At 41.0% G+C, this 24,914-nt stretch overlaps 1 protein-coding gene across 1 annotated transcript in view; it reads right to left on the reverse strand.

Moving 5' to 3' along the window:
* Positions 1 to 23,941, reverse strand: part of ELOVL6 (ELOVL fatty acid elongase 6) — a 181,718-nt gene extending 157,777 nt beyond the window's left edge. Inside the window, exon 1 of the mRNA XM_074950746.1 lies at positions 23,719 to 23,941. Within this exon, the coding sequence (XP_074806847.1) occupies positions 23,719 to 23,912 (194 nt within the window). The 5' untranslated portion in view covers positions 23,913 to 23,941. The remainder of the gene's footprint in view (positions 1 to 23,718) is intronic.
* Between the last annotated feature and the right edge of the window lie 973 nt (positions 23,942 to 24,914).

Here is a 24,914-nt window from a genome sequence, read left to right on the forward strand (position 1 = left end):
TGAACCTAGGTCTTCCATCTCCCAGGTAAGGGTCATCCACCAGTGGGCATTAGGCACTCAAATACATTTGGGGGCCTAGGCCCCACCCCTTTCCTATGCATTTCAGTCTTACTAGCTTAGACAGCTCTCTGAGTATCCTTTTCTTAGGCACTGAACTCTGCTCATGCATTGTATGGGGAGCCTGGGCAACTAGCTTAGGACTAAGAAGTCCACTAGGCAGGGTACCTAGGGGTTAGATGTTGCAACACTGAACAGGCTAATTACTTTTGTGAATCGGGCCCTAACAGACTGGGATAGGCAACCCACCGCAGAGCGAGTCACTGATCCACTCCTGCATACATTCAAGTCCAGTGCTCTAACCACAAGACCAACCTTTCTCCTCATTAAGTATGTATATTTATTTTGAATATAAAAATACACTACACAAGCAGGCTTGCTAGGTGTGACTGTCTTTTCTTTATTTCCCCCTGTCGCAATGAAGACACCTTATGACTAGGAACTGGCTGCGAGCACCAAGCTTATTTGATACGAGCCGTGCTTTTTACAAGAGATTCTCTCTCCCCACACACACACGCACACGCACACACACACTGTTGCTACTACTACATGTGTATTGGGAAACACTCCCATGAGCAGATACATTCTGCTTTTTCAGCTCCATTCAGGTGTGTCAAATTGGTTGAAGAAATCCCAGTTACTTTCTTAGGCTACTAACTGGCATTAATAAAGGATGAAAACACAGAAGTTTGATAAGACGGACACAGGAAAGAGCTTGAGCTAATGATAACCCTTCCACATGCGTCAGCCATGCTTGAGGGACAGACAAAACTTGTCACAGAATGTCTGATTATTTAGTCACTTAGAAAAAGAAACAATTAGTGCACAGGCTAATTACTCAGCATGTATGAATTTTAAACCAGTATTCATGTTCCAAGCTGATACACACAAGTTAAGACTTACTGGATAGGCTGTGTGGTCTAGAATAGGTCACAGACTAGCAACGAGAAGCTCTAAGTTCTTGTTCCTGACTCATGGTGTGAAATGCACTCTGTGCAAGTCAGGTCCTGATGCCGTGAACCCTTTCACAAGTAGTCTCATTGACTTCAGTGGGACTATTTGTGTAAGGATTTGCAAAAGCAGGCTACCAACTTTTCTGTGCCTCAACTTTCCAATCTGTAAAATGGGGATAATGAGGCTTATCTAACTTTTGAGAGCTGTAGATAAAGTACTGTGTAAGCAGCAGTTATTGAATTTAGTGGTTAATCATTGCGTTTAGCAATTAAAAAAAAAACACTACAGCATTTCCTTTTGTACCTCTGAGGACTCCACATCTGCACTGGGGTAAAAATGACCAGCGGTGGTATAAAATTGTCCTTCATATTATTTAGATTTGATTCTTTGATGAATGGCCCAAATTGAAGACTGTCTACTGCTAGGAGAATTATATTATTCCTTTGGGAAGGGTTATCTTATTTGCTGACAAGTTAAGGTTCAACATTTTTGGTGACTATCACATCTATCTGAATATGCAATCAGGAAATTGTAACTGGGTTCTTGGCTGAGAGCAGAATTTTGCTTCATAATGAATTCATTTTGTCCCAGGCCATTTGGTCACAAAAGGGGATAGGAAAGGAGGGCAAAATTTAGATGGTAAAATTCATTTCACTGTTACCATTGCTCTGGATTTTGCACAACAATGACTTCTGTTTTTATACTTACACTTACAACATATCAGCCTGATAAACTGCAACTGGGAATCACTGGTAGTGAGCTAGCAAGATCCTTTATGTTTCGCTAAAGGAAAAAATAGTGGTTAACCCCTTAACATGATAGATGTACTTATGAATCTGCAACAACAGTTCAGTGAATTAGAGACAGGAGCCTGGATCCCCCAACAAAGTGGAGGCTAAAGAAAGTAATGTTTCTCTTTTCCTTTAAATATCCATCTCACTTGATTTAATTGGCTAGTTGGAAACGGATTTTGAAATTTTGCAGCTGATCGCTGACATTTCAGAACTACACAATATCCAGTTTTCTTCTTTGTGGCTAAATGTACAGTTCTCCAAGGCACAGGCAGATTTGAAATACTGCTACAAAATATTTTTTGTGACTTGCACAAGAATAGGAAAAATATTGCTCAAAAATAAAATGATAAAGACAAGTCAGTTGGGGGCTCTGAATTTTTGTTTTGGCACAGAAGTAAAGGTGAAATTAAAATATTTTGAAAGCATCATTTCAACAGTGTTTTTTACATGCAGATGTGAAGGCCCCAGTAGCACCATCCAGAAGAGAAGCATTGACATGGGACTTCAGAAACTGCAATTCTCTTCTGGACTCTGCCATTGATCTTCTGCATGAATTTGGGTAAGCGCTTCTATTTTCCTTTCTACCCTTTGTCTTTTGCAGTGTTGTAGCCATACTGGTCAAAGGATCGAGAGAGACAAGGTGGAGGAGGTAACATCTTTTATTGGACCAACTTCTGTTGGTGAAAGCGACAAGCTTTTGAGCTACACAGAAACCTGGTCATGAGCTCAAAAGGCCAAATTCAACCACAGAGGAAGTAGGTGCATCTTCAATGGGATTGGTGCCTGCTTCCTTCAGGGAAGAAGTTGGACTGTGTTGGCAGCTACCGAAAGGAGACAACCACCTAATTGCCAGAGGTGGTGATAGTCACAACTTAAACCTACTGACCTACATGCCTCCAGCTTTCACCCAGATCACACCACACGATCCATCGTCTACAGCCAAGCTCTACGATACAACTGCATTTGCTCCAACCCCTCAGACAGAGACAAACACCTACAAAATCTCTATCAAGCGTTCTTACAAATTCCCACCTGCTGAAGTGACGGAACAGATTGACAGAGCCAGATGAGTATCCAGAAGTTACCTACTACAGGACAGGCCCAACCAAGAAAATAACAGAACGCCACTAGCCATCACTTTCAGCCCCCAACTAAAACCTCTCCAACGCATCATCAAGGATCTACAACCTATCCTGAAGGATGACCCATCACTCTCACAGATCTTGGGAGACAGGCCAGTCCTTGCTTACAGACAGCCCCCCAACCTGAAGCAAATACTCACCAGCAACCACACACCACACAACAGAACGACTAACCCAGGAACCTATCCTTGCAACAAAGCCCATTGCAGACTGTGTCCACATATCTATTCGGGGACACCATCATAGGGCTTAATCACATCAGCCACACTATCAGAGGCTTGTTCACCTGCACATCTACCAATGAGATATATGCCATCATGTGCCAGCAATGCCCCTCTGCCATGTACATTGGTCAAACTGGACAGTCTCTACGTAAAAGAATCAGTGGACACAAATCAGACGTCAAGAATTATAACATTCAAAAACCAGTCAAAGAACACTTCAATCTCTTTGGTCACTCGATTACAGACCTAAAAGTTGCAATTCAACAAAAAAAACCTTCAAAAACAGACTCCAAGGAGAGACTGCTGAATTGGAATTAATTTGCAAACTGGATACAATTAATTTAGGCTTGAATAGAGACTGGGAGTGGATGGGTCATCACACAAAGTAAAACTATTTCCCCATGTTTATTCTCCCCTCCACCCCCCACTGTTCCTCAGAAGTTCTTGTAAAGTGCTGGAAATGGCCCACCTTGATTATCACTACAAAAGGTTTCTCCCCCCCCCCCCCCCCCAGTCCTGCTGGTAATAGCTCACCTTAAGTGATCACTCTCCTTACAGTGTGTATGGTAACACCCATTGTTTCATGTTCTCTATGTATATAAATCTCCCCACTGTATTTTCCACTGAATGCATCCGATGAAGTGAGCTGTAGCTCACGAAAACTTATGCTCAAATAAATTTGTTAGTCTAAGGTGCCACAAGTACTCCTTTTCTTTTTACAACTTCCGCTGAAGCCAATGGGAGATGTGAATGCATAGTACCTCTGAAAAATTAGGTCATTCACTTCTGATATTTTCTAATCCAAGTATTTAATCAGCACCTTTACCAACTGTCAGTTAGATATGGTTGGAAAAACTCCAACTAAACACTTTTTCATTGGAATATGTTGATGTGTCAGAATCTAAATGTTCTGCAGAGACATGTCAATTTTCACAAAATGCTGACAGAACCCAGGCAGGGTTCTTGCCAGCTCACTTGCCTGGCTCCTTGGCTGCCCGCCCGATGGGCTGATAGGGAGCTAAGGGCATGTAAACTCTGAAGGCCCCAGCTTCCAGGCTCACAGTTTCTCAGCAGCATGGGCTCCCTGGGTTTTCTGTGCCCAGAGATGTGGGCAGCCCACCATGAGGACTACCTCAGAATCAGGGACCCTAGGGCTTCCAGGGTCTGCAGCCTGCCAGGTGCATGGACCAGGAGCCAGAGCTCCATTCCTTTTCATGGAGAATTTCCAAATCTGTGGATTTTCTCCACACAGCTCTAGTCTTAAAGTTTATGATTCATGAATCAGGGTCATGAATTACACTGACACATGGATGATATTCCACTTTGTATAAAATTCTTTAATATTCTTTGGGCCAGAGAGAGAGTTAGAATGACTCTACAGCTTAGTGGTTCAGATGCTCACCTGGGAGACTCATATTTCAGTCCCTGTGCTAATGAATACATATTTTATATAAAGTGGAACAGCTTCAACAGGAGAGATTGAGAAACACCCACACAGAAAGCCCAAAGCCCAAACAGCTAGGGCACACTCCTCAGAGGTAAGAGATCTGGGTTCAAAGTCTGAATCAGGCAAAGTGGGGATTTAAAGCTGGGTCTCCCACATATTGGGTGAGGTCCCTAACCACTAAGCTATTGGGTATAAGGCTACCACTCCTCCCCTACCCACTCTCAGTTTTTGCAAGAAATGACTGACCAGAGTCAGGGGCCTAACTCCAAGAGAGGATTCACAGCTGCGAATCTCAAAGCAGAAGAAAGTGCCTCCTTCTAGCCCAGAGTTAGATGCCTAACTCTCTTTGAGGGGCAGGGCTTAGGCCACACTCCTCTCCTCAGCATTTCCATTGGTTAACTTAGGTAGCGCCCCACCCAGTTTTGTAGATCCCATTCTTAAGCACATAACTCTTCCCATGCATTGTATAGCGAACCTGGGTGCCGAACTCAGGCTGTAGATTCCACTAGGCAGCAGGGGATATTACGTGCTGCAACCGTGAGTCTAAGTCCCCTGCATGATCTAGACTTGAATACCTGATGTTGCTTCTAGGCAACTGCTAAATGGAAATTCTGGTTATATACATGCTTTCCTTGGGGATCCACAAGCTATGAACATAATCAGAGTGCACTGTAACATTAAATGAATTTAAAGGTAACATACGTTTTAATATTTTGAGACACTTGCATCTTTTGAATTACCAGTCAAAAGCCAGGTGTTTTGCTTGGTATTCATCCTGTAATTCTAATCTGGTAGCTTGTCTACTCTGTTAAGCAGCTGCAAAAAATTCAGCAGCAGTGCAGTAGCCTGTGCAGTTATGAGGACTACTATGATTCCTAAATCTGCATGTAATAGAAATCAGAACCATTTGTAGCAGATTTGAAAACCAATCACAACATCAGCCTCAGTTTCATTGGACTTACCACTAGGGAGGATGTCGCATTTGACTGTTACCGTCCTGTGACAAGTGTGTGGGCTGGCTGGTATATAGAGTACAAAATCAGCCTTAATAACAAGTGACTGCTTGGGGCCCTGTGCTTCTCTGAGCAGATTTGCTATTTACAGGGTGGCTTGATTTCCCCCTTCAACAGAAAGGATGCAGTTCATGACCCAGTCCCCACCTCAGCACCTTTGGGGGCCATATATCATGAGGTTATCACTGCACTCCCATGACTCACTAGGAAATGCCATGGACTGGTATTATGGTGTACCAGACGCAGTAGAATGTGATATGTAGGTGATTTAGCAAAATTCCAAAAGAAGGAAGCAGCTGAGTTTTCAGCTGTGCTGGTAGTTGGTATATTAATTCAAAAACAGGACACAATGGCTGCTTGGAGCATCTTATACGCCTGTCAAAAATACGGACTTCTGGTGCAAATTACAAACAACCTCATATCTTTTGTTCTCCTATTCTCCTTTCCCTGAAATAAAACAGTTCAACTAATAATTGTTGAAGTCTGATAATTGTTGCAGTCATGAAATGTTTTGAAAATGTCCGATTTTTTTTAATAAGGTGATTGCCCTGCCTTCTCAGGCATTTTCTGACTTTGGCACTAGACAGGTATTAGGAGGCAGTGTGGACTGGAGGGCAGAGAATGGAGATGAGAGTGAGGCAGTTCTACTTTCTCATTCCAACTCGGTTTTGAAGGACTTCTCATTGCCTTACTTTTCCTATCTGCAAAATGGGGATACTACTACTTATCTACTTACCTCACGTAGTCAGTGGGAAGATTAGTTAGTTAGTGTCTAAACAGTGCTTTGAACACAAAAAGTGTCATCTATAAGTGTTACTAATGTTACAGAGAGCCAAACAGAGAATTTTTCTTTAACACACATTTTGTTCCTCAGCTTCTGCAGCTTTTCTGTTTTCATTCTTGATCACAACTCACACCATACATTTTAAACTAATTCTATTTTTAGATTTGAGAGAGAACAAGACAGGAATTTATAGCTAAATCTAAACCCCCCCCCCCCCCAAACTGCAGCCTTTTAGGGCTGATCAGAGCAAAATACACAATTGTTATCTAGGAGCTGAAAAAATGCTTTCATACATAATGTTATCACAGATGTTAGAGATGGGAAAGGCCTATTAGGTCATCTAATCCATCTCCCTGGCACTGAAGGATTATTCTCTATTCCATATTTACTAGTGTTTTGTCCAGTTCGGTATAAATGTTCAAAGACATGCACTTCCACAGTTTCCCTCAGGAACCCGTTCAACAGTCTAATAGTTCTCAGATTTGGAACAGTTTTTGTGTTCTTCATTCTAAATTTTCCTCAATTTCACCTTGTAACTACTATAGACAAGCCTGAACCAACACCTCTGACCTGAACATCTCTAAAATTTGGAGGTGAAAGTGAGGGGGTGTTCGGGCGCATATTTGGAATCTAATCAAAGATGCGAATTTCCCAACCAAATTCCGAGATTCAAATATTCTCAATTTTAGGAGTGTTCAAAATCAATATCCAAATGTTTTGATCCAGACCCATGTCTACTATTTATACCCACTTGTATCACCATAAAAATTCCCCCACCTTCTTGATATTTAATCAAACATTTACAGACCTGTCCTCGCGGTCCTTCCTCCCCCTTCAGTCCCCCACCCCACCCCAGTTCATCACTTAGTCAATCTAAACCTATAATTTAGGATCAAGTAAATCTTCCCCTGCATAACCAGGCTTGACGCAGGTTTTTTTTTTTTTTTTTTTTTTTTTAAAAAACACACAGGGGCATAAGGTCCCTCCCCTTCAGTCCTATCCCCAGGAAAGCAGAGTATTAGCAGAGCAACTTCAGAATCTACTACTAGAGCCCTGAAACTATAGAAGACTGTCTTGGAGGCAAGGCAGAGAATCTCAATTGTGCCTTCATAAATGAAGCCCAGAACAGATTTTTCCCCCCGCCATATCACATTGCAAACTCCTTTCCTTTGCCTCATTTCATTCACAATCTTCCCTATGTCTTTTCATCTCTCTCTCTTGGGTTATTTTCTCCCCAGATGTATTAGTTTACATTTTCCCATCTTGAATCACGTGTTGTTACTTTATGCCCATGTTCCATCCTTGCTAGACTCTTTTGTATCTTTTCCCCAGGCCTTGCTGGTGATCACAGTGCTGTATCATCTACAATTTAATTAACATTCCATTTACTCTCTCATTAAAAAAAAAAAAAAAAGATATCAAATGAAACCAGCCTAACCCCACTAGACACCTCCCATTGGTAGACACAGTCATATTTCCCTTTACCCTTTGTTGATGGTACTATGGCCTGTTTTCAAACCATGTGACAGTGTCTCCATTCCCCTTTGAACTAACTTCGAGTGGAAGAATTTGTCAAATACCATTTGAAAATTCAAATATACTATGTACTGCTTTCCATTCCTTCATCCATCCACTCATTTTGTAATTCTTTAAAAAAAGCTACCAAATTTTCTTAGCAATTTCTCCTTTAGGAGCTCATGCTTCTGATCACTCATGGTTCTATTATCCTCAAAGAGCCTCATTCTGCTATCACTTGCAGCATTTTTACTCCAGTGTAATTCCATTGACTTTGAATGTCGTCATTTACATTAGGAAGTGAGAGGACACCCAGGCCCTAGATGTCAAGTGATGTTTTCCCCTCAATGTTTGTTATCTTATTACCATATTAAGGATAGATGTAAGATTTAGGAGACCGTAATTGCCCGGATCAAATTTCTTTCCATTTCTGAAGAGCAGTATTTTATCTGCTTGTCTCCAATCTTCCTGTAACTCCCCGCTTTCCATGATTTGTCAAAAGGAATTGTCAGCAGCACAGTAAAGTTGTCTGTTAATTCTCTCAGGGCCCAATCCCACAGTGATGGGCTGAGGACATTTGTAAAAAGCCCATGACTGAAGAGTCCAAATATACATCCACTGAATATCCAAGCGTGCATATAATTCAAAGTGAGCAATCTGTAGATGTTCAAATTTTATATGTATTCTCTCAGCTGCTATCAGTATCCATAGCCATTATTAGTAGGTCTTCCTTGCTATCTGATTTTCTCTCTCTCTCACACACACAATTCTAAAGAGAAATTCAGTATCTCAGCTATTTTCCAGTCTTCATTAATTTTACTCATGTCTCATTTGCTTTCCTCTGACCCATTTTTCCTTCATATATTTGTAAAAGTCCTTATTTCTTTTAAGCCTCTTTGAGTAGCATTAACTTATTCTGCTTTGTTTTGCTACTTGTTTCCTTTTCTCTCCACATCTTAACCAATTCTGTGTATTTCTTTGTTTGCCACTCTCAACACTTTCAACTTCCAATCCAGGGTTTATTTTGCTTTTTAACTTCAGACATTGGAGCTTTTTATGAGTTTAGTGATATTTAGTGCATTGCATGCATAGAAAAATGTATGATTTCTATACATGTTTAAGTAGCACAAAACATTTTCTATTATTGCTCTAAGCAGTACAAAGGATGGATTTCCAAACCCAATACATGCATTGCCAATGCTTGAATGATTACACTATTTCAGCTTGGTCATCTTTTTCAATATCAGCAGTAGTTTTCATCACCAGTATAACACACAGGGAGAGAATGAACGAGAGAACAAAGGAGAGGATAATGCTGAAAATAAAGTGGGAAGAGGAAGGTGCATAGAAGTATAATTTCAATATTTCCCACATGATCTACAGGGCAGATCAGCCAGTAGGGACTATTCATTACTTAGAAACCAAAGTTAATAAAAAGGTTTAATACACTTCTCAAAAGTTTTATCAGACTACTGCCTTTTCTGCAGAAAAGCCTAAATGAGTTAGCATCCTACATAATGACTGAACACAGAGAATGCAGGACTACCTCTATAGTAAGCAAATTCCGGTGCTCAGCACTTCTGAAAGACAGGCTCATGGCACCCCAAGCTCGACAGCCAAAATGCAAGGCACCCAGATTTACTGGCCACTTCTGAAAATGTTGGTTTAGGAGTCTGCTTCAAAGCCCAATGAAGTCAATGGGCTTGGACTTGGGTCTCCCACTGGGCTATAGAGTCATCTCACACTCTCTCTGGACCAATAAATATTTAAGAATTTAATAGAAAGGGAACAGACTCAACAGGAGAGTTTGAGAGACCTAACTCCAGGCCATGTCTGGCTGTGAATCACAAGTAAAGGGAGGCATCTCCCTCCCACCAAGAGTTAGCACCTCAGTCCCTGTGGGAGGTGGGGCTTAGGGCACAAACTTTGCCTTGGCATGTCTTACTGGCTAGCTTAGGCAGCTCCCCACTCAGCTAGCTGGTGTTTTTGAATCCCATTGTTAGGCGTCCAACTGTCCCCAGGCATTGTAACGAGAGCTTAACTCAGAGTTGAGCATTCCACTGGGTGGCAGAGTGCCTAATGGTAGGTACTACAACACTGAGCCTAACTCTCCTTTGAGGATCTAGCCCTAAGTGGTTTTTGTTTGAATGGTCATGTTCCAATTAGGAAGCATGTGGGGAAGCACGGGAAGAAACATGTTCCTTACAGCCATGCAAGTCGGGCGCTACGGTCTGGTACGCTGTACCGGCGAGATACTTATAGCTGGTATGGCGTACCGGAAAGAAGAGCAGCAGAACTTGGGGCCACTGGGTGGCCCCAAGCTGGCAGCTCCTCTGGTGCAGCTGTACCACCCCCAATCCTTCCACGCAGGGTCTCCTCTGTCTGTACAGCAGCCCTGCCAGAGGACAGGGCTGGGGGTGGGAGGGCAGTACACCCCTACTGGAAGAGCTGCAGGTGTGGGGCCGCCCGGTGGCCTCATGTTCCACTCCTTTCCCCGCTGTGGTTCCCGGAAGAGCGCTGTGGTTCAGGGCTCTCCCGGGAACCACAGCGGGGAAAGGAACGGGACCCCTAACCCCGCCCTTCCATGGAGCTGCGTGTCCTCAGCCCCACCGGAGGAAAGGGCTGGGGAAGGGGCTACAGCTGTCGGAGGAGCTGCTGGCATTCTGCCCCTTTCCCCACTGCAGTTCCCGGGAGAGCCCTGAACTGCAGGGCTCTTCCGGGAACTGCAGCGGGGAAAGGAGTGGAACGTGGGGCCACTGGGCAGCCCCATGCCCACAGTGCCTCCAATGTGGCTGCTGTACCACTCCCAACCCCCGCACCCCCAGTCCTGTCCTCTGGTGGGGCTGGCTGCTGTACAGACAGAGGAGATCCTGCATGGAAGGGCTGGGGCGGTACAGCTGTGCCAGAGGAGCTGTGGGCATGGGGCTGCCTGGTGGCCCCCCGAGTTCTGCTCCTTTCCCTGCTGCGCTTTTGGAACCACAGCAGGAGGAGGACAGAGCTCCCTCTCCCCAGATAAGGGGGGGGTGGGGAGGAGTCACGTGCCCCTCATACTGGTAAGAAATGTATTCCACTTGCACCACTGTTTCCTTCAGGTCAATGCATCTAGGAAGCAAGAAAGAAATTAAAAAACACATTGAAAATTGCTGTACTCTTGATCTGGCTCTTTCAGGCCACTTCAGCAGAGCTATGCTAAAGGTGAATGGGGAATGGGGGTTGACAGCCATGGTGTTGCTATGAAAAGGGTGGGTAGAAATAAAATTATACACTGTATGTGTTATTGATAGTACGGTCATCCTAGAACTGTAAGGAGCTCTATTGTTTCTTTTCTCCTGATAAAGATAAAAGGTCAGAAGGAAATGTACAAAGAGCGTCAAAAATGTGCATGAAAGGGAGCAATTGAGCATGTAATTCGAATAGGGCTCTTTTCATGGAATTTAAAGATTTTGTAAAAGCAATCTTACATAATGGAGATTTTATATAGGGTTTTTTCACAATATATACAATGAACTCACGGGAAAAAGAGATCCCAGCCATTTATGGTTAAATTACTCTCAGTTGTGCAAATAACCTTGGTCAACTGTGAAACTGGATAATTTTAACTAACATTTGTGAAAGAGAACAATTTTAGCAATTACAATGACAGCTGAAAACAGGCTTCTGTAGGTCAGTGCATAAGTGAATCGCATGAACTGTTCTTTCTTTATCGGATATCTGGGAGCTCACCTCATTTCTAGATTGTGTGCAGTTTTTGGTTTGGTGCCAAAACTAAATTCCAAGTGAAGCTGAATAGATTCAAACTTGCAAGGAAACCCACAAAGTTTGACCTGTGAAACCAGAGCAGATAGTTTTCATACCACCCTATTCCTGACATAATTCCCATGAACTTAATTGTCACCTATGGAGGAAGGGTTACCTATAGGTAACCACTAGCGATAGGGTACAGATTAGTTGGCTTGGAAACTAGATCCAGATGTTGAGAAAGTTATTGCTCAGGACTCCAGGTTTTAGCCAAACTACAGCAGTGGTCTGGGTGTGGCTTCTATACCAGAGTGGTGGGAATCTTGCAAAAACAGCTACTCTCATGAGACTTCCAGCATATCTGCTTCCCCCAGCTCACCAGTGTTGTTCTCTGGGAGCAGGGTGCACAAGTTTCCTATCCATATCCACATCTGTAGGAGAATGCTGGCTACTTACCTCCACAGCTTCCATAAGTCCCAATAGAGATCTGCCAAAGCATGGTAGCTAGTCTGTTTTTCAGCCTTCCCCACACAGTCGGGACAGTGCTCCTGCTCTGCGCGGCTACTGGTACTACAAATCCCAGAAACCCTCATTCAGAACTCTATCCTTGGGGAGAGAGCTTTATTCCACTTCTGAATCTGGGAAATGGAATAAAACACTGGGTGAGATCCAAAAATCAGGATCTGGCATTCCAGAGCCAAACAATTCCCAAAGTCAGAGACGTTCAGATAAATAGCTCTAGTTTAGACACATCTCAATGGTAGGGTACTTCCTCTCTGAACCAGAGCTGTCTCAGCCACTGTGAATCATGCTCATTAATTGTGGACCAAGAAATTTACTATATTCTTACTTTTTTAATTATAAAAAGGATTGAATATCAGCCATTTAAATTCAGGAAACAATATTTGTACTGTCTGGGCAGATACAAAGAAAAGGAATTGTACTGTGTATGCAGCACCCCATAAACTAGATATAGATGGACGTGTATCTGCATAGACTCCAAAATACCGGGCCAGATCCTTGGCTGGGATAAAAGTACAAAAGCTCCATTGAAGTTAAAAGAGCCATGTCAATTTACAGCAGCTAAGAATCTGACTCATAGTAGTTAGATTGTTCTGAAAGATTTTTGTTGATGGAAAGTAAAATCCACAGAGCCTTTGAACTGACTCTTCCTTTCCATACTTCCCTGTATACACACCTTTGCAACTACCATTAGTGGCAGTGGAAGCTGAGCATGATTCCTAGATAAAACTAACTTCAAGAGGGGAATTTAGTTGAATTGCTTTGTTCTGGTTTTAATTTTCTTTTCTGGCCCACACTTAAATAGGGACCTTTGAAAGCTTGGAGTGGAGGACAAAATATCAGTATTAAGCCCAGTAGGCTGAGCATCTTTCTTTTTTCAACTACTTATATATACCAGTGACATGAGAAATGCTCACTTCATGTATCTTTCAGAAAAGTACAATAGGAGATATATATACACAAACAGAATGGCAAAAAGATCCTTACCGAGACACAGAAGGGGAAGGTAGAAATAGTCCTTGAATATACAGAATGTGAATAACCACATTGTTTTTTATCATTAAAATAAATGTATGTGTGTGTGGGGGGGGGGACACTTGCAGTTGTTGACACTTGTTTAGTTTTCATCCATCTTAAATATTTTTTTTCCCATATACAGCACAGAGAGGTGACATATAGGGCCTAATTTTATTACTAGCTATACTGGAGGTTGTGTGGTCCACTGGCCAGGTTTCAAGCTACAAATTAGTTGATTTAGATTTTATTCCTGGTTCTGCCATCTAATCTGTGTGTGACCTTAGGCAAGTCATTTCACCTCTCTGTTCCTTATCTGTGACTGCTGATGATGATACCTATCCACCTTTGTGTAATGCTTTGAGAAAAAAAATGCTTATCACCACCACCACCACTACTACAAATCACACTATATAGCTTATGAAATCAGTTTATAGATAGGGTATCTTACGCTATAGCACTGAAGACAGTGTTTACTCACGAATTTGAAATAAGAAAAGGAGTACTTGTGGCACCTTAGAGACTAACCAACTAGCCACAAGTACTCCTTTTCTTTTTGCGAATACAGACTAACACGGCTGCTACTCTGAAATTTGAAATAAAATCCTGAGCTTCACTGTTTGCTTCCATAAAGGACACCTGATGGTTCATTGTATACTAGTTACACAAATAATAATTTGCATAAATTATTGGGATACTTTATGGAACATGTGGAACAATAACAAGGAGCTCCTCCTACCCACACCACACTGCCACTGAGGAAATCTACTCTCTAGATCAGTGTTACATGTAAGTTTGAAATATTTTCAAACTAAATGACATCTGCTCTGCACACTGGAAAAATATGATTTCTGATTCACCTCAACCATTTTATAAATTCGTCTAGAAAACATTCTTTTTCAGTTCAATGCCTTTTTAAAAAAAAAAGTCAAAAAACAGGTACAGCCCATAATGCTGATTAGAAGGACTGTGAGCAGAGATGGAAAGGACCATCCTTCATCCCTGGGCCAGTCCTAGGATTCCTAGGTCATGTAAGCCAAATGGAACCCCTCTTGCAGACTTGGGTAATCTGTGTAGCACACAGAGCTGTGTAAAGTAGTGTAAATCAGTGTTTTCAAAATTAGACGGAAAAAAAACTTAAAAATAAAAATCATGTAAGTAGCATAACTGCTTGACTCAAATTATTCCAGTTTCAGTGTAATTTCTTTTTCTGTTGCAAATATCCACCCATACCCAACATCATAATATTCAAACTATCACTAAAAATTCAGGAATGTTATGAGTGTTGACAAATATATAGAAAAAAAACCTTAAAACTATAGGTCATTCTTCAGTAAAAAGAATGGTTAGTAATCCACGCAGTTGTAGGGGAATTTGCACTGTAAGAGGCATATATCAGCTATTTTAGAGCATTAACATTTTCAGATACTGTACACTGCAGTGTAGAACTCTATCTTGCAGCAATCTATAGTTTTCAATGGCCCGGCTAGAAAATAATTAATTCCTAAAGTACTTTGATAGCTCTAATACTAGTAAAATATTGACCAACTTCCTTACTCTTAGCGGTTGATAAAATATGTATCTGTTCCAGGATTACATTTTGGTATTTATTTTTTCTGCAATACAAAAGCCAATTACTAATGAAAACAACAATTTTCCAGTTCCATAAATTGGGACCTTAACTTTATTACAAGCAGTTACAAGGCTGGAACTTTGCACTGCAGAGTTGGTGTAAAATAGAGCAGCTGCTCAAAAGTAACTTTGCTGGGAAATTGGATGGCTCAGGTAAGTAGCAACTAGCTACACAATCTTAGCTTTTGGTCATTGGTTCATCTCCAGCCCAAGTCAACAGTAATTGAAAGCAGTTACCATTTGACGGCTATTCAGTGGCATATAGATGAAAGGAGTTTGTATTATAAGTCTTTATCATGTGGACAAGTGACCACATCCCTATCAGAAAGCATTAGTTTACAATCTCAACAGAGAGGCCAAAGATGTAACAGTCATAGAACCCCCTGAATAATGGTCTCTCCACAGCATAGAAAGCACTAGCACTGGCACTGCTTGTATTGGACAAAATCATTGTGCATTATACACCTGCAGCCTCTATGGGGCCACTACTTCAAACTCTGATGCAGGTGGGTGAGCAGTGGGGTGACAAAAGTGGGGAAATGGGCGGAGCTTTGACTCTACCCCCATACTGCACTGGCCAGAACAGCTGAACTGGCACAGTGGGGAAAGTAATCTGCATCTGGTAAAGGGATGACACAGGCTATTTCTCCCTTGCAGCAAGGGGGTACTAGGGACCATATTGGGATTCAGAGTGTCACAGTTTAGTCCTGCTCTGCTGGAGGTTATACAACTACTTAGGGCAGAATGCAAAATGACTATCTAGCCCATATCACCCATTTTGTGGATAGATGACAACATTCTCCAGAGCTGTCAAGACAGCATCTTTCATGAGCCCTTTATGTACTTAGAAATGTATATGCATGCTATAATACGTGGCCACCTTAAAAATCCGTTACATTTTTTAAATAGCAGAATATAACAGGATCTCTCTACTTGTTAACACAAAAAAGCCTTATTCCCAATTATTAAAAATGTAAACAATAAAACAAAAACTACATACTTTGCTCTCCACACCTAATACAATGAACATCTCACACAACAGATTTCTTTCAAACATGTATTTGGAAATGAGTTTGTTTCACAGCTAGATCACATGGTTGAATTTAATGAAGCCACAATCAAGGCCAGCACTGAATTAACTATTCTTAGAGGGTAATGCCACAAATTCCTCCAGATAGTACCAATGGTAATTAAATTCTGGTACCTCCAAAATAAATTACGTTTGGCACTTAAAATTGTTAGTAGTTACAGATTAGCCTTTGGGGGCTGGACCAAATATTTTCTCATCTGAATTCAGGCCCATTGTACTACAGAAGAAAGATGAGCAAAGATAATTAGAAAATAGTGGGGGGAAAATGCACTGCTTTAAACTAATGGCTAACTTTCTCTCTCCTGCAAATCACCCATAGTAAAGTGATGGCCAAATGCTTGGTGCTGAATCAGCTGTGGCAGGCATACTGTACTGCACATATATGGCACAGCTCTATTTGATTTTATATTTACCATAGTACATAGTTTGATGTGAAAAGGGTCCCAAACATGTAGGGTGAACCTTCACTGTTTTTCACATAGAGAAAGAATATAGTCCATATATGAATCTATTAGCACCAAGTGTACGGTGTTTCACTGCCTTGGGCTAACTGGAAATTATACCCCTGCTCTAGGATCACAGTTACGCAACCCAATGAAGAACCACAAAATATTTTGCTGCCTTCGTTGATCTCCTGTTCTGCTTGCATGACTGAGCTGGCCCGGCTTATTGTAGTTTGGTACAAGTGGGAAAGGCAGACTTTGCCCACATATACACGGCACTGTCAAATACCGAATGAAATAGTAATACCACACTAATGATAGTATCTCTCATTTCCATTATAGATCTTGGCATCAAGGTTAGTCTGACTCAGCATGCGGTTTCCATTTAGAAGATATAGTTATACCTTTTTCTCATATCGAGGACTATAAGTAGAATTTTGTTGAATCAGTGAGATGGAGCTGTTATAATTTCCAAGACAGCTTCCCACTGTAAAAGAAGTGTGCGACTAAGCAACTTTCAATTTTTACTATGAGAGCCTTCAAATGTGGCAGAAATACCAGAAGTCCATGGGAGTGCTGATATAAATTGGGAGGAATCCCATTGAAGTCAATGGAGATTCCACTGGCATAAACTGGTTGTACATCAGGGTGAGTAAGACTCCATATGCCTTCTGCACTCTAGCTATATGGATGAAAAGGTGTTTTTATAAGAGTTTATGTTTTTAAAAAGTAACAGCACTTTTCTAGTTGTGAAGTGAGTGGGATTTTAAAAAAATCAAGTGAATTCGGTGCTCATCAGCAGTTCTTGACTGAAAGACTTGAAAGGTTGTTGTATCCTTGTTGGTTCCAGGTCCCAGATTTCCTGAAAGAATTTTTCCTGAACCCCCTCTTCCGGCCTTCAAACAACCTTCAACCTCTCCAAGGTCATTGTCAGAAGCAAGCTCCCCACAGATCAGGACACACCAACTCAAAGTGGCACCAGATCCTGCCAGAAAAGATGCAAATACTACCATGATCAACACCCTCCACAACACATGTTTCAAGATCCATGGGTCCTACGCATGCCTACTACATGTGGTGTACCTCATCCAGTGCTCTAAATGCCCCAACAGCAACTCCATGAGTGAAACCAGACAATCACTAGGCTCTCGTATGAACTCACACAGGAAAATGATAGAAGACAAAAGCACCACAATACTCATATATGAACACTTTTCACAAAGTGATCACTCTTTTTCAAAGGAAATCTGCACAACACTTTAAGCTCCCAGGCTTGTTTTTTTGAAATTCATAGTTTTGTTAGACTTTAAAAATCATGGAATGAATAGAGCCACGGGCACAGGTTGACAGTGTGTTGTGTGAAGTACTTCCTCATGTTTGTTTTAAATCTGTCGTCTATTACTTTCATTGTTCTTGTGTTATGTGAAGGGTAAGTAACACTTCCCTATTGACTTTCTCCATACCATTCATGACTGTATAGCTGTCTACTATATCCACCCTTAGTCATCTCTTTCTAAGAGGAACAGTCCCAGTCCTTTTAATCTCTCTCATTGAAACTGTTCCATACCCCAAATAATTTTTGTTGCCCTTCTCTATACCTTTTCCAATTCTAATATATTTTTTTGAGATGGGGCAACCAGAACTGTATGCATTATTCAATCCGTGGGTGTACCATGGATTTATATAGTTGCATTATGATATTTTCTGTCTTTATCTATTCCTTTTCTAATGGTTCCTAACATTCTATTAGCTTTGACTGCCACTGCACATTGTGGTTAGTTCTCTGAAAACATCTGCTCAATGACCCCAAGATCTCTTTCTTGAGTGGTAACAGCTAATTTAGACCCCATCATTTTATATGTTTAGTTAGGATGATGCTTTCCAATGCGCATTACTTCGTGCTTATCAACACTAAATTTCATTTGCCTTTTGTTGCCCAGTCAACCTGTTTTGTGAAACCCCTTTGTAAATCTTTACAGTCAGCTTTGGACTTAACTATCTTGAGTTATTTGTATCATCTCCTAACTTTACCACTTCACTGTTCATCCCCTTTTCCAGATCATTTATGAATGTGTTTGAGAGTCTGTACTCTTATGCTCACCCTTATTATGATACATTTTGTACAAAGTATGTCTTGTGAGGTATCATTTGAAAACTCAATCTGCTGAATATTAGTGTGTTGGTAAAATATGCATTGTAATATTGTATGTAATGTTATAAGATTCTGCTCTATGGGATTACTAAGGCCATGTCTACACTGTACATGAAAGTTGATCTAAGCTATGCACTTTGAGTTACATTAATAGCGTAACTCAAGTCGACATAGCTTAGATCTACTTACTGCGGGGTCCACACTACACGATGTCAACTGGAGATGCTCTTCCATCGACTCCCCTTATTCTTCTCGATCCGGTGGAATACAGGAGTCAACAGGAGAGCTAACACGGGTCGATTTAGCGGGTGTCCACTAGAACTGCTAAATCAACCACAAATTCATCGATCACCACAGCGTCAATCCTCGGGTAAGTGTAGACAAGCCCTTAGTTTAGAAAAGCAGGCATAGATCAGTTCTTCAGAAGCAAATGAGAAATGGATGCCTCAGTCAGGTATCAACATAATCAAGCGGGCTATAACCTGAGTAAGCGGCCAATCTTTGGCAGGAAGAAGGGTGTAAGTGAGAAATTTACATATTGGCAAAGACACAGCTGGGGTTCCCATCCCACAGATCTCCTGTCACCTGAATCCCAATGGGAGATGTCCCTCAAGGAGGGGAGAAAGATACAAGAAGAGAGATCAAATCCCACAAATCACCTCTCTTCCATTCCTCTCTGCTCATGGCAGCAACAGTGCCTGAAGAAACACTGAACTGGGGCGGGGGGAAAGAAGGTCCTGGCTGGGAGGCTTCCAGACCATAAAAACTCCAAAGAGCACGTGGTGAGAAAAACCTATGCTTTGAATTCATTTAGATTTTTTTTAAAGAAAATAAAATGCAAAGAAAAAGGAGTACTCGTGGCACCTTAGAGGCTAACAAATTTATTTGAGCTGTAGCTCACGAAAGCTTATGCTCAAATAAATTTGTTAGCCTCTAAGGTGCCACAAGTACTCCTTTTCTTTTTGCAAATACAGATTAACACGGCTGCTACTCTGAAACCTTTATTTTCTTTGTAACCAATTCCGATTATGTCTCACTACTAGTAATCATTTAAAAATCTTTATTTAGTTAATAAACTTGTTTTATTGTTTTATCTAAACAGTGTGTGTTTGGAGTGAAGTGTTTGGGAACCTCCACTTCAGATAACAGAGTTTGTGTATATCATTTGATGAAATAATGGATGGACAGACTTTCTTTGAGCTTGTCTTGTCCATCGAGATCTGGGCAGTTCAAAATGCACATTTCTGGGGGAAGGTCTAGGACTGGGTATTTGCTGGTGTTGCCCTGTAATGTAATTCATGAGTGACAGGCCAGAACATTCATGTAATTCAGTGAGTGTCAGTTACATGCTAGAGGCTGCATGTGAGATGGACCAGGAGTGGTTGCACTCACAGCAAAGCAGTATAAAAAGCACTCCAGGTTGGAAATTTGAGGGGACCCAGCTGTCCAGATTGTACTCTGCCTGGGTAATGTTACAGTGTTGAACAGCACAGGTCTCAGTCCAGTAAAGATCCTTGGGACACCCTGCTATTTATCTCTCTCCATTGTGCAAACTGACCATTTATTCCTACCTTTTGTTTCCCATCTTTTAACCAGTTACTGAACCATGAGAGGACCATCCCTCTTATCCCATGGCTGCTTACTTTGCTTAAAAGCCCTTGGTGTGGGACCTTGTCAAAGGCTTTCTGAAAGTCCAGGTATACTAAATCTACTGGATCGCCCTTATTCAAATGCTTGTTGACCCCCTCAAAGAATTCTCGTAGATTGTTGAGGCATGATTTCCCTTTACAAAAGCCACGTTGACTCTTCCCCAACATATTGGGTCCATCTATGTGTCTGATAATTCTGTTCTTTGCTATAGTTTCAACCAATTTGCCTGGTACTGAAGGTAGGCTTGCTGGCCTGTAATTGCCAGAAATCACCTCTGGAGACTTTTTTAAAAATCGGCATTACATTACCTATCCTCCAGTCATTTGATACACAGGCTTATGTCAGTGACAGGTTACATACCACAGTTAGTAGTTCTGCAATTTCATCTTTGAGTTCCTTCAGAACTCTTGGGTGAATGCTGTTTGGCTCTGGTGACTTTTACTGTTTAATTTATCAATTTGTTTCAAAATTTCTTCTCTTGACACCTCAATCTGGGAAAGTTCCTCAGGTTTGTCACATAAAAAAATGAAAGGTGCAGGTGTGGTAATCTCCCTCACATCCTCTGCAGTGAAGACTAATGCATAGAATTGATTTAGCTTCTCTGCAATGGCAATGTCTTTTCTGACTGTTTCTTTAGTAGCTTGACCATCCAGTGACCCCACTGATTGTTTGGCAGGCTTCCGGATTCTGATGTACTTAAAAAAAATTTGCGGTTAGATTTTGTGTCTTTTGCTAGTTGCTCTTCAAATTCTTTTTTGGTCTGCCTAATTATATTTTTACACTTGACTTGCCAGAGTTTATGCTCCTTTCTATTTTCCTCAGTAGGATTTGACTTCCAGTTTTTAAAGGATGCCTTTTTGCCTTTAACTGCCTCTTTTACTCTGTTTAGTCATGGTGGCGTTTGTTGGCCCTCTTGCCCCAAATAAATTTTAAAAAAGGTATGAATTTATTTTGAGTCTATTATAGTGTTTTAAATAGTTTCCATGCTTGCAGGCCTTTTACTCTTGTGACTGTTCCTTTTAATTTCTGTTTAACTAACTTTTTCATTTTTGATTAGTTCCCCATTTTGAAGTTAAATGCTACTGTGGTGGCTTTCTTTGATATTTTCACCCCACAAGGATATTTTATTTAGTTATATTATTGTTGTTCTTAGTGAGCAGTTCAGCTATATTCACCTTGTGGACCAGATCCTGTGCTCCACTGAGGACTAAATCTAGAATTGACTGTTCCCTTACGGGTTCCAGGATGAGATGGTCAAAGAAGCAGTTATTAATGGCGTCTAGAAATAATATCTCTGTATCCAGGCCAGTGGTGACATATGCTCAGTTAATACGGGGATAGTTGAAATCCGCTATCAGTGCTGGATTTTCTTTTAGCCTCTCTAACCTCCCTGAGCATTTCAGTCACCACCACCATCCTGGTCGGGTGGTCAGTAGTATATCCCTACTACTATATTCTTATTATTCATGCACGGAATTTCTACCCATAGAGATGCTATAGTACAGTTTGATTCATTTAAAATTATTACTATATTTGACTATCATTCTTTCACAAATAGTGCCACTCTCCCACCAGTGCGACAGTCTGTCATTCTTATATATTTTGTGCCCTGGTATTACCGTATCCCATTGATGATCATCTTTCCATTAAGTTTCTGTGATGCCTATCACATAAATATCCTCATTTAATACCAAGTACTCAGGTTCACCCATTTTAGTGGTTAGGCTTCTAGCATTTGTGTACAAGCACTTATAACATTTGTAAATATTCAAATGTCATTGTCCATGAAGACAGACAACCAAATAATCAGTCATTGCATATTAGCCATTTCAAGCAACTGAAATATTCAGAGCAAAGCAGAATGTGCTGGACAAATGAGCTGGTTTTAAATCCTGTCCTAGCACTGCAAGAGTAAAATGGCCTATGGCAGTGTGATAGTGGTAAGACGGAGTCTACTATATAGCTAGAAGGGTTTTTTGGGGGTAAACCACATAGTATCACTCAAAGAGGAAGAACTACACCAAAGTATGTAATTAAAATAGTAATAGTGGAAGTAGCAGTTCAGAATACAAGCCTACTGCCTTCTTTACTGTAAACACACAGTTATATAATCCTATTATACAGAAGTATTTTTCACAGCCTGCTTCTGTATCTGCCAGCCAAGTATACAGATATCTTGCCCAGGATAAATAATCTGCAGGTGTTCTTCCTGATAGATCTGATTGCCTGGGATTACTCATGTACCAGAGACTCAATGTTCAGGAAGCTTTTAATAAATGGAGTCCAAGGAAAGGAAAGAAAAAATTATGCTGGCAGTTTTAAAGCAATAGAAGAGCTCCCCCAGGTATTATTGTGCAAGAGTTATGCATCAGTTGAAAACAAGAGTAAAATAAACTGCAAGTCTCCTGACTAAGAGGTGCTGGTTACAGATGTAAATAGGGAAAGAGACTAGTCCCCAGGTAGCCTTAGATACACCATTATGTGTCTCCCATCTGCTTGCTGCCCTTCTCCTTCACCAACCCAACCCTCCTCAGTTCCCCCAGCCCCATACTCTTTAATTCTTTATTTGGGCCACTTAAAGGCATGAATTCCAACATTTGCACAATGAACAGGGACAATTATGACACATGATAAGTCTCTTTCCCCAACAAAGAGTCAGAATTTCTCTTTCCCCAACAGAGTCCTGCTGTCTGGTGGTCAGGGCAGTAGGGATGAGTGACTTAGAAGGATTTTGAAGGGTCTCGTTGCCATTAGCCAAGCATCAGGACTCTTTCCAGCAGTGAATACTGGCCCCAGGATTTCAAGGAACCACGGATACATCTGTCCATGCATAAATCATAGCAATTGCTGGATAACTATTGATACATGTCCCCTGCTTGGATACCTGTTTCATCTACCTCAGGTAAAACCAGACAAAGAAGGATCCACTCAAGCCCAGAAATAGAATTGAGAGTCAGTTGGCCTGCTCTGAACCTTTAAATGCAGAAAATAATAGTAAATCAAGAGACATGTAGATCCTCAAATAATCTGAGATAAAGGCTCCAGAGCTGAGATTCTAGAAGTGTTCCCAACTAAGCGGGCAATTGTAATCAGACTATTATGGAGATCACAGAGGGCTTATTTTCTGATAGCCTTAAAAACTGTCACAATTAACTTTAGGCGCTGTGACTTGTGTGTGTCTATTGTGAGACGTCAAGCTTGTGTTATGGACGCTTCCCCCCAGTTTGCAGTAAATGGATTTTGAGTGCCTGCACAAGGTCTGTAGTATTTGAAGGAGGAAGGGTATGAACCAAGCTGCAATGGATTTCTCTAACAAAAAGCATTGAGTGCAGTACATGCATAAGGCAACGTTGTTAACATGAAGTCCCCCTCATTGAGGAGGCTAAAGAAGACTGAGAACAGGAAAGGAAGTGTTTCCCCAAAGGCTAGCTCCATGAAAATTGTGCTTGATACACAAGTATTCAAGTTTTATCCAAAACTAGATGCTACTACCAAATCAAATGAGAGTTTCTAAAGCAAATGTATGAACAAATCAGTAATTACCAACCTGCACCTTGTATTGAAGATTTCCCGTAACAGAACTGGTGCCATCCTCATCAACAGATCATGAAGCAGATGATCATCTTCAGTATTATGGCTGAGCCGGATACAGACCAAGCTACATCCTTGTCTAGGTGGAATATAAGAAATGTGGATCATGAAGGCAGTAAAAATAGAAAACAGAAACAGGAGGGATAACATTCTTCAAAATAGCACTACACTGAGAGTACTGATCCAAGACACTAGTATATACAATGGTGATACTGTAGCCTTTAAGGGCATTGTTATAGTGGCTATATTATTACTTGGGATATCTTAAATATCCTATAATAGGCATTTCAAAGAATTTTATGGTGTAGCAAAAAAAAAAAAAAAAAAAAAAGGAAGCAATTTATCCACTCTTCATCTTGTGGCATAATACATTGGAGATCAAACTTTTCCCAAAAAAGGGATTTTTCAGCTTTCCAAAAAACGGTTCCTATTTTTGAGCTATGTTTGGCCTATATTTCTGCCTGGTAGAACTTCACTGAAATTAGGACTAATAATATATGCACAAATTGTGGCATTATCTTTACAAGAGCCCTTATTAAGTGCAGCTGTTGTAACTAATTAGACCAGTGTTCTAATCCTGGACCTAATGCTCCCAAACACTTATGCAGCGAGTAGAATTAAGTGTGTGTAAATGTTTGCAGGATCAAATCCTATCCAGTGTGTTACAGTGTCATTGCAGGGCACTGAATAAAAGAGGAGCACAAAATTAAAACAAGGATAAAAGAGGTTAGGCTTACGGCAATCAGAGGAGCAATGTAAACACTTCAAAACTATTGCTTGGAGTACTGGACACCAATTAATATTTTATGAGAATAGAACATATATTTACTTACAATTCTCCTGGCAGTTTTCAAGAGAGACTCCTCATCCCTTTGTCAAAGCTGCAACATTAGAGAAGGATCACTGCACTGTGCCATGTGTACTTGGCTTGCCCTCAACTGATTATATATATTTATTTATTTTGTAGGAAGAGATTTGCAAAAACCTCTGAAATAAAACAGAAGAAAGGTTAGTGGTGAATGTGTCTCTCATATTTTCCATGTCCTGGTGTTGCCAAATGCATACTCATGGCACAGAAATCAATCAATAAAATAAGAAAATTAAATACAAAGATACATTAGAACTCATTGCCAAAAGCCATATAACTTTGAA

Source organism: Natator depressus, chromosome 4 (assembly GCF_965152275.1).
Source record: "Natator depressus isolate rNatDep1 chromosome 4, rNatDep2.hap1, whole genome shotgun sequence".
NCBI lineage: Eukaryota > Metazoa > Chordata > Testudines > Cheloniidae > Natator > Natator depressus.